This window comes from Patiria miniata, unplaced genomic scaffold, assembly GCF_015706575.1.
Source record: "Patiria miniata isolate m_02_andy unplaced genomic scaffold, ASM1570657v1 HiC_scaffold_17, whole genome shotgun sequence".
Classification (NCBI taxonomy): Eukaryota; Metazoa; Echinodermata; class Asteroidea; order Valvatida; family Asterinidae; genus Patiria; species Patiria miniata.
Genome location: NW_024037055.1, coordinates 14,292,261 through 14,303,050, shown reverse-complemented (window position 1 = coordinate 14,303,050; position 10,790 = coordinate 14,292,261). Strand labels below are relative to the sequence as shown.

Genomic DNA, 10,790 nt, shown 5'->3' with positions numbered 1-10,790 from the left:
AGTTGGGCCTGTCCCAACTGTAGTTCCACAGTTGGGCTGGCCCTAGTTGGGACGGTCCCAACTGTAAGTTCCATTGTTGGGCTGGCCCATCTATAGTTGGGCCACTCCGATCTTTTTATTTTGCGGTGTCCCAACTATAGTTTACATTGATGTACAACTGTAAAACGTTCCCTTCAGCTCTGATACACGTCTGACTTTACTGGGGACCACTAAAATTAGTTATTGATGGGGCGAATCTATAGTTGGGCCACTCCAATCTTTTTATTTTGCGGTCCCAACTATAGTGTACATTGTTGTACGATTATAAAACATTCCCTACAACTCTAATACACATCTGACTTTACTTGGGACCAATGAAATTATCTATGGGTGGGGACCATCTGTAGTTGGGCCACCGCAATATTTTTATTTGGCGGTCCCAACTATAGTTTACATTGATGTACGACGACTATAAAACATTCCCTACAGCTCTGTTACATACTGTCCGACTTTACTTGGGACCTTTGACATTAGCTATGGGTGGGGCCCATCTATACTAGTTGGCCGGCCATGGCAATCTTTGAATTTTGCAAAATGTTGCTGGACAATCAACCCAGCAGCTGGACAACTCATCCAACTAGGCAGTACCACGTGACCGGCCAGCCTTGCGGCATGCATGCACGACGAATACACGGTGCCAGCGCCGCGGAACATTAATCCAACAAGATCTATCAAGCATGAAGCATCCGGCGCAACTCCAGTCCTAACTATAGTTGGGCCGACCCAACTGCCGCACTATAGTTGGGACAGTCCCAACTATAGTTGGGACCGATGCGATAGTTGGTGCGTGACAGCACTAAATTAAGTAGTTAATAAAAATTGAAGTAAGTAGAAAATAAAAACTAAAGTAGTGCTCATAAGTCTGAGAAAATATTTACCGCTAATTCAGTAACTCAGGAAATTATAATCTGGTAAGTTCTAAATATCCCTGTCCATAAATAACAAGTTATTCAGCCCATGCAAGTTTTACTTTGTGTCCTCAAGGCACAATTATGTGAAGAAATTTGGCCATCCGCGTAAAGCGAAACGCGGCCGCGGATCATTGTCTGACATTGATGATGATGTTGGTTTTGAACAGCGTCCCTGCCCAATTGGAAGATGGTGTCCAGCCCCCACCCCACCCCCCCCCCCCCCCACCCCCACCCCCAGACTCCCTCCGGCCGTTTTTGATTTTGCAGAGGTCGGATGTCCCGCGGTGAAATAAACCCTGCCTTACTTAACTTTCAGTTCATCCGCCTTTAATTTTCATGCCTTCGGCCGGTTATTTACCCTCCCCCATAAAAAAAAAAAACATAGTATTTTTATCCGAGTTTTTTTTTGGGTTTAAGTTGCCTGTTGAAATTGCCTCGATCGTGTAATTAATATTGCTTTACAAATATTTGCTTTATAGTTACCGCGTCCGTTCGAGTCATTGATCAGCTATTCTGAGCTTATGTTGGCTACAATTTTTGTTCAGGGACGAAAAAAGTGGGGGAACAAACGATATGATATCCCCCACTTTAAAAAGTGGGTGGGGGTCCACCCCGTCCCCCAGCGGTGACGCCCATGTCCATACTCCGTAGGCAGGGCAGCTAGTGAAATCTGGAACTTAAGGCACAACCATCACCCCCGGGTCCCCCTTATGGAATGCTCTCCATGTGCAGGGGCGGATCCACCAGGAATCACTCATACTCCACATGACGGGTACAAACTGCTGGCACTCATCACCCCCCCCCCCCCCCCACCCTTACACATTATGAAATGCTTTCCAAGTGAACATTGTAGGTATTCAAAGACCAGAGACTAGGCAAACATTGACCAAGTTCGTGTTGAGCTTCATCGCGCATAGCGCATTACCAACCAAAAAAAATCTTCCTCAATGATGGGCGGCTTTAAAATTTTGATTTTGTTTTTTAATTTTTTAAAGTAACAAAAATCTCAGAAATTTATTACGAAATAAGGTTTAACTTTATTTGGTAATCCCTCCCCCGGTTCTTGTCCCAGTAGAATTGCCCATGGCGGGGCCGAATTAATCATACAATTAATTTACTTTATTACTTTCGTAAAGTGACGTACAGCGCGGTCTGGTCCTTTTTCATAAAAAGTAAAACAAAAGAAAACAGTTATGGTTAATTGCGGATAAGAGTTGCGAACTCATGAGTATTCAAAGTACATTTTCTACATGCAAATGATTTTTTTCTTGGAAAGTAGACAAACCAAGTGTTCAAAGACAGTTTTTGTTTTTCTTCTGCACTTGGATTTATTTCTTTATCAAGGATTGAAGTTTCGAGAAACAATACTTATACGTTTCCTCTATTTTGTTATGGAAATTTGAGTTCCTCTCTTATGCTTCAAAGATTTTATTTTTGGTTAACTATGAAGTCTGATGCCGTCCCTCCACCACTACACAATTTTAAACCAAAAGATGACACTCCGACAAAACAAATTAGATGAAACACAAAACAAAACATGATAACAAGTTGTGTATTTTTTACATGAAAAGATAATTTGGTTCAAACTTGAATTCCTATCTTCTATGGTGTTCATCCCCATGGTGTTCATCCCCATATGGTTCATCGATCCCATCGTGTGTACCATGGTATTTCCCTATGCGCGCAAATCCGTTGGGTAGAAATAAAGCATTCCCATGGCGATGTCATTGGTCACCATGGTCCCCATGGTGGTCACCTCAACATTTCATGGTGGTGCTTTCATGGTGGTTTTGAAACCTCATGGTGCATGGTGCCATGGTGTTACAATAGCTGTCCATGGTGTTCCCATGGGACACCGCATATGGCGTTTCTTTGACTATACATGGCGTTTTCGTGGGCCACCATGGTGTTTTAAAAGACCACCATGGTATTTAAAGAGACCACCATGATCACATGTTGGTGCCATGGGTTAACAGCATAGCTGCTCATGGTGTTCCCATGGGGCACCATGGCGTTTTAAGAGATCGCCATGATGTTTTAACTTTTAAGAGACCACCATGGAGGCCACCATGAGACCACATGGTGGTGCCATGGGGTTACAGTAGCTGCTCATGGTGTTCCCATGGGATACCATGGCGTTTCTTTAGCTGTCCATCGTGTTTCCATGGGACACAATGGTGTTTTAAGAGATCTCCATGGTGTTTTAAGAGACCATCATGTGAATCCCTTTGATTCCCATGGGTTCCCCATGGGGTCCCATGGGGATCCCATGGCTTTGCCATGGGACATTTTTGTAATGGGGTGACCTCAGTCACCTAGAAAGTAAAATAGACATATCCATTGATAGTTGATCTGATATTTCATCTCAAACTCTGTCCCGTCTGTCACATTTTACCCATTTGTTATAGTTTCATGGATTGTTTTTTTATTTGAAATATAGAGTGTTGACTTTGACTTTATACATAACTTCTAAAGATTGCAAACACCTTGTCGTATTGGTTTTGGCAGGCCTGGTAAAAAAGGTAGTGAAAATCTGTCCCATCTGTCACGCCGGAATTGGCCTTATCTAATATTTATTCAATGCGAAAACGATGATTCATGGAGATAATAGCTGGGCCGGCCTAATTTTTATTTTTATTATTATTACCGTTATTATTGTAAATATATTTTTTCAGTCATTCAAGGCGCACCTGCCTCTAAACACTTTTTGCGCTCAGCTCAAAATCCATTAACTGGCAAAAGACGAGCCCTTGGTGGCAGTATTCTCTTGTCATTCTTTTGTTCGCTTCATTGGCTGTTTCAATTTCAGAGGGGGGAAAACATACAGGGCCCGTCATGGCGGCTTTCGTCCACTACGGAAATCGGCCGCTAAAAAGACCGAGATTAGGGGCCCCAGACGTCTACCCACAGGACCCAAAACAAAAAGAAGTAAGTATGAAAATACCAGGATCTGATTTGTTACATAAAGGTCATTTTCAGGATGTTTTATTTTGAGATTTACGGCAAATTGTGTGCATGTCTTTCTACTTCGTCATGTTCGTTTTTCGCTGACATTTGGCGACCGTAGCCTAGGCCCCTATTTTGTTTTGAACAAATCAGCAGACTTTTCGGAAAGATTTCCATATACGAAGTTCACTAATTTTCCTCTGTATTGACTAACAAGCCCCCAGATAGCAATTTCATGTCATCAAAGTCAATTTGAGCAGTGAGAAAATACAAGTATTTTCTTAGAAAACACTTAGAATTTTTCAGTCCAATCTCATAGGGTTTGTACACAGGGTGTTGAGTGAACTTCGTATATGGAAATCTTTCCGACTTTTCTCAATTCCAATGACACCCATTTTGCAATTTTGAACAGTTTCTTGGAGTAGAAAATTTCTAATTTTCCTGCCCGGTTTGTGCCTTGTGATTCAGCACGCTGTGCGTGCTCGCGGTACATCGCGTGGTGATATAAAAACCAAGAAAAACGATCATTTTCCTGTAGTCTCGTTCCCTGACTCCATATAAGAAGAAACAGAGCAGTTTACATACATTGGGGAATTGTAAGGTCAGGGAACCAGTCTAGCTGGCTCGTACCCGTTCATAGGTTTGTAATCAATTGCAAACAAGTGCGATGGTCAATTGGGGCCAGTATTTGAAAAAAAAGCCAGTTGTTTCCAACGCTGATCGGCCGATCAGCGTTGGAAATTGATACGAAAATACCACTTTTCTTGAAAATGACAGTATACCAGGTGTCATGATTTTACAGGATGATTTACACTGTCATTCACTAACAGTCCAGCAAGGTATTTCAAAATGATTTGGTAGTTTTATTTTTTGATGTTTGCAAATGTTGTATTTTCCCTTTAAGGTTTCAAAATTTCTTCCAAATTTAATTGTTTGAATTTATGTTTTGCTTTCCCAGGATGAGCTCACAGCAACCAATGTAAAGCAAGGCTTCAACAATCAGCCTGCCTTCGCATCCGATGAGGTAAGTGAACATGTAGAAAGACTAGTCCGAGTAACTAGGACTCTACGAATCACCTTTTTTAACATTTGGAGATGGACGGGCGATAGTAGGGTCCGAGGATCATTTGATTGGTCGCCATGGCGACCAATCCAGGTGACCAATCAAAGTGCCCTGTGATTGGTCTGCCCGATTCCAGTCAATTTTTCCTGAATCCAAAATGGCAGCCTCCAACAAGGCGTGTGTGACAAGGATGTTTCCCGAATTGAAGGTGAAATTTCTCTTTTCTTCCCAAATATATGTGAACTTAACCACCACCATTTGTATTTTCAATTCCCACTGAAGCCTTCAGGGGGCGCATCAGATAGTTTGAGGACTGTGTTGGGAGTGAAATCCGAAGATTTCGATAAGGGGGTACGAGTGAAAATGGTCAAAAGAGGTTATTGATACCGCCATGTACTTTATGATCCTAGGACCCTTCTATTGCCCGACCATCTCCAAATGTTAAAAAAGGCGATTCGTAGAGTCCTAGTTACTCGGACTATAGAAAGACATAAATTCTTGAAGAAATTAAAGGAAACATGCCGTGGAAATTCAGCTCATCTTGTTTTCATGCACATTAATATTTGTTGCAACAATACAAGATCTTAATAGGACCCTACTTGTTTTCATTGGAAGTGACAAGAAAGTGGTATTTTTTCAATTGTTAGCGAATTCTTTCATTAATACGTGTATTACACTATTTTGCTTTTGTCACACAAGGTTCTCCTTGTCAAAAGTGCATATGAACAGTACAAAAATTAGTCCTTCAAAATTGTTGAATATAGTTTGACAACAGTGACAACAGTAAACAACTTTTTACTGCACTGTTTCACACATTGAAGATTCGTTTTTATTTTTGGGAGGTACTGCATTGCACTCAATAAATTAAACGGAATGTACAACATTTGCTTTTGCTGCAATTTTTAGAAATAAATGAATTTGGAGGATTTGTATGTTTTCATGGTTATGGCAAATATTGTTGAAATGACTTGTTTCACGTTTTGGGCTTGTAGATGCTGGAAAAACCAAGAAAAGCAATCATGTTCTTGTAGTCTGGTTCCCTGACCCCACTTAAGATGAAACAGAGCAATTTATAGACTTTAAGGAATTGTAAGGTCAGAGAATCAGTCTAGCAGGTCTGTACCCCTTCACAGGTGTGTAGTCAATTGCAAAGAAAATGCAGAATAACTAATTATAAAAAAATAGGAGCAGTTTTTGAAAAAAGCCAGTAATCTCCAACGCTGGTCGGCCGACCAGCGTTGGAAAAATATACTTTTTCTTGAAAATGACAGCACACCAGGAGCCACGATTTTACAGGATGCTTTAGACTGTCATTCCCTAACAATCTAGTAAGGTATTTCATGATAATTTGATCATTTTATTTTGTGATGTTTGCAAATGTTGTATCTTCCCTTTAAAGCTATTTCTTTTCGTCTCTTGTACCTTTGCAGTATGGCTCAGCAAGGAACAGTCACATCAACCCGAACAAGGTCAGTTTCAAGATTTGATTATTGACTTACTAAAAAAATAACTCACAAATAAAACTGGTCTTGTAAAACTGTGTTCGTGTACCGTCATCCAATGCTGGGGGACCAACATTTCAAAATTGTTGTCAGGGAAAAGGGGTGGGGTCAGACGGAGGTGGGGTGGGGGGTGGGGAGAGTGCAGAGTCCGAGAGGGGAGGGCTCAAAATAATTGGGACAAATATTCTTTAAAAGCATCTCTTTGCCTATGTGATGTAATGTCTGAGTTTTACTTTTTGTAAGAGTCCTAAAGAGTGAACGAAACTACAAGATACAAGGGCTAATGGAGAGGCTTAGTTATCTTATAGCTCCATGGTTGTATATGCTCCAATTTCACTGTCTGAAGTTGGCATGTCAAGAAAAATGATTTATTTGTTTTTTGTTTAGCTATTTTGGCAAACTTTAAGACGCATCTAAAGCTATTACACAGAACAAAGTGTTGATGATGAAAATGTGGCAAAATTGCTTCACCAAGGTTTAACATGCCCACTAGGGATTAACATGCAAATTGAGGTCAAAGTAAGTATGTTACTCCACCTACAATCCTGGCCAAATCTCGCTGGGCCTCCAACCCCCCGGCCCCCGTTCAATGTTGTCTCTCATTGCGCGGTGTGTGCTCCATCAGCTGGAGAGAACAGCATTGACCGGGGGAGCGGGGCAGTGGGTGAGCGTGGCAGGCTCAGGAAGTGTCCCAACCATTTTGGCCGGGATTGTAGATAGTGAGTGCTGTGCTTTGCACGGCAATCTGTTAGTGTTTGTAAACAAGTTATAGACATCATTGCATTAACTTAAAAACAAGTTATATTTGTGTTGCATTTTACAGAGATGGACATTGGTTCTGATCAGTAAACACACATTTATGCTCAAAGAACATTTTGTGAAGTGTTTACCTCTATTTTTTCCCACTTGTCCAGTTCGGTGCTTGTTTTAGCACCCTCGTGGCCGAGAAACAGAAGGTCAACACATTCCAAGACTCAGGAAAGAAGAAAATACAGATTTCCAAGGACAACTACTACCCAGTAAGATTCTCCACTGTTTGTAGTATTTATTTTACTATTCATTTTTAAGCAAATCAGGGCTCAATTTAGTGGCTCTGCTAACCACAGAATTCTCTGCTTACTATCCTGGCATTGACAAAATTAATAGATTTTTCAGTTTAGTATTCTTGTTTTATTCCACAAAAAGGAACGCACCCCATTACCCTGGGGAGGGTTACATCAAAATGTTCAAATAACACAAAGTTTAAATCATAACATAGGAGTTAGCTAAGAGATTCATTTTAAACTAATAAGATTAATTTCTTTTATTTTAGCAAACAGACAATCTAATTTGTTGAACAAATTTGTAGAAGAGTTTGTGGGGAAGTGAACAAAAATTATAACACCTCCTTTTTCGGGGAAAGCTTCCGGGCTATACTTTCAACTTTTGGGGAGAGATACCTATTTTTGCAAGGGGAAAATTCATCTGCATGTGTCTTCTCTGTTCGCTTGCTTGACACCTCAGTATTAGTATAACTTTTTTTACCTACGCTTGTTCAGCATAGTTGCCCCTTAGACAGCCACTACAAAATTAATACATTGTTAATAATCATTGGTATGGGCTCCATGGGCCCACTTTTGAGAGCCCTGTGGACGGGACACACAGGGTATATGTACTATACTGTACTGGTTGGCGCACGAAGTACGCACAACTTCCTGAATGTGCAAAAGCTACCATGGTATTAGCCACAGCGTCTTCGCGTGAGCATCAGGCGTTGTCAGCGCGCGAATACATTCGAATTTAACTTGCGATGGTCTCCCAGACTAATTCCCGCCCCCAATAACTTTGGATCATTCAAAATACGCAGTGGATAGACCGGGAACCAGTCTAGGTCTCCCCCAACTCTTCATTTTTGCCCGATGAAGGAGTACTTGTGCGCGGAGCCCATACCAGGCTGTACTTAAGTTTGTTGGTGGATGTACATTTGTGATGCGATCAAGCTAAATGAGTCGTTTGTCGGGAATTTTTATGTGGAGATACAGGCCAAAATAGGGCCACTTCATCACATCACTTCATCACATTTCTTGGTGTTCCGACTTCCATAATTTTTGAACTAAAGATGGTATCAGCATGCGGTTTTCACAGAAGTAATTCTGAGATTGTGCTGCTCTTTTCAAATCTGTAATAAAACAAATTTGACCAGGGTCGACAAATGACTCATGTAGCTTGATTGCATCACATTTGTGCTTGCTTGAAAGCAATGCCAAAAAGGAGTAAGGGTTTATTTATAGTCTTCAGTTTTCAGGAAAGCAGCTGTCAAATTTGGCTTTCTCTTTCTTTCAGGTGACACAGACCACCAAGTCCAAAGCAGGATTGCAGGCTTGGTTCCAGGATCTGGCAGGCAGCAAGCCTCTGCCTTACCTGGCAAAGAGGGTGAGTTGGGAAAGTAAAGAGCCAGCTTGGGATTCCCCAACAAAGCCTTTTCTGTACACCTGGCCTTTATTCAACCTTTACAAACATCCTAAATGTTTTGGTGTTCCGTGGCCTCGCCGTCAAGAGTGTTGAACTCATAATCTTGTGGGTAACTCTCATAGAGCTATATTAAATTACTAGAGCGCTAACTCGATGTACAAAGTAATGCCTGCTGGGCGCATCCATATTTGTGCACAAACCTATGGAAAACTCAAAATTTTGTACGGCTTTTGTACGGCTATTTGCATATCTGCGTTTGTATTCCATAATGGTGCGTCATCGAAGCCGATACGCCCAAAACGGAAACGCACAAACAGCAAATGAGCGTTTCATTTTGCTCTACGCAAACAGCGCAACGCGCGCGTCCCTTCGCTGCCGATGCTTTTCGCCGTGACGTTGTTTGAACTGTCATGATGCGCTTAAGTTGTTTGCGTACATGTATCTTCTACTTGCGTGTTGCATTTGGAGTACACTTTTAAAATTCAATCCATCTATTTTGATTGTGTTCTACAAACACGCACAAGAATTAAAAATGTCTGCACCCAGAGCGGCTTCAAAGTGTCTCCGCACGCAAGAATGAAGAGTTAGCGCTCTAGTAATTTAATATAGCTCTATGGTAACTCTGCAGGTTGTGGATGGGAGTCCAGGGTTTGTAGTGTGTCAACCCTTGGTGCAAGTGGGTATCTGTGAGGGATTGGGTGGTTCGATTGAGACGTTTGTGCAGAGACAGCAGCATTAAGCTGTATACTCCCCAGGGAGCTGAGATGGTCTTTGGGTTGTTTTTGGATGGTCTTTCGGTGGATATGCGCACCGTGTAAATCCATATTATTGATTTCATTATAAATCCTGTAAATAAAAAACAAAGCATTGAAAAATCCTTCCGAACTTTGCTACGCATTGAGAAGATTATAACTTATAACTATAACTTACAACATTTATAATGCCCTTTCCACCATGTTTCAAAGCGCACAGTTGTTTCTTGTACAAATATCAATTTACTGATCAAAGGCTTGTGAAAAAAGAAAGCTCTTAAGTACTATCTTAAACGAGTCCAATGAATCAGTTTCACGGATGCGGATGGGAAGAGAGTTCCAGAGTTTCGGGGCTAGCACAGAGAAGGCACGGTCGCCATAGCGGGTTTTGGTTTTAGGTCCAGGCAGTAACTGAAGATGGGCTGTAGAATGCGATCGGAGGTGGCGGGATGTAGGTGAAATGGCTGTGGACCGGGTAGTTACGAGCTTCTGGAGGTATGATGGGGCAAGGTTGTGGATGACTTTGAAAACAAGGAGAAGTGTTTTGAAGATGATGCGTTCGTGAACCGGAAGCCAATGAAGAGACCGAAGGACTGGTGTAATGTGTTCATGTTTCTTAGTCCGAGTGACCATTCTGGTAGCGGAGTTTTGAATGCGTTGTAATGGAGCGATGTTTGACTTGGCCAAACCGGACAACAGGCTGTTACAATAATCAATGTGAGATGTAACGAGTGCATGGACCAGTCTCTCAGTTGAGTGACTGGTCAGATATTTCCTGATCTCGCCGATTTTGACAATTCCCCAGGATGATCTGCAGGTCTTGCGGATATCAGGCATGCAACTTTTCCTCGGATCAGCTGATTTCCTCCTTTTTTACTTCCCATGTGTGCCATTGAAAATAGAAAAACACTGTACAAAGTCTGGGGAATTTCCTGGGGAATTTTCTGGGGAATTTCCTCTTTTTTTTGGTGATTTCCCAGTTGCATGCCTTGGATATGCTCAGAAAAGTAAGCTGGTTGTTGATAATGAAGCCAAGATCTCGGACACACTCTGCTGTATGGTCAAGTATGATTTACGAAGCAAACATGGGTTATCGGCTAAACACCGTGTGAATTGTATCGTCCAA

The 10,790-nt window shown here is 41.7% G+C and overlaps 1 protein-coding gene across 4 annotated transcripts in view; it reads left to right on the top strand.

Moving 5' to 3' along the window:
* Nucleotides 1–3,748: 3,748 nt before the first annotated feature.
* LOC119723913 (mediator of RNA polymerase II transcription subunit 12-like protein) overlaps nt 3,749–10,790 on the top strand; it is a 110,057-nt gene continuing 103,015 nt past the window's right edge. For all 4 annotated transcript variants that reach the window (XM_038194819.1, XM_038194817.1, XM_038194818.1 and 1 more), the window contains exons 1-5: nt 3,749–3,878; nt 4,855–4,920; nt 6,390–6,428; nt 7,376–7,480; nt 8,784–8,873. In XM_038194819.1, the coding sequence (XP_038050747.1) occupies nt 3,786–3,878; nt 4,855–4,920; nt 6,390–6,428; nt 7,376–7,480; nt 8,784–8,873 (393 nt within the window). In that variant the 5' untranslated portion in view covers nt 3,749–3,785. The remainder of the gene's footprint in view (nt 3,879–4,854; nt 4,921–6,389; nt 6,429–7,375; nt 7,481–8,783; nt 8,874–10,790) is intronic.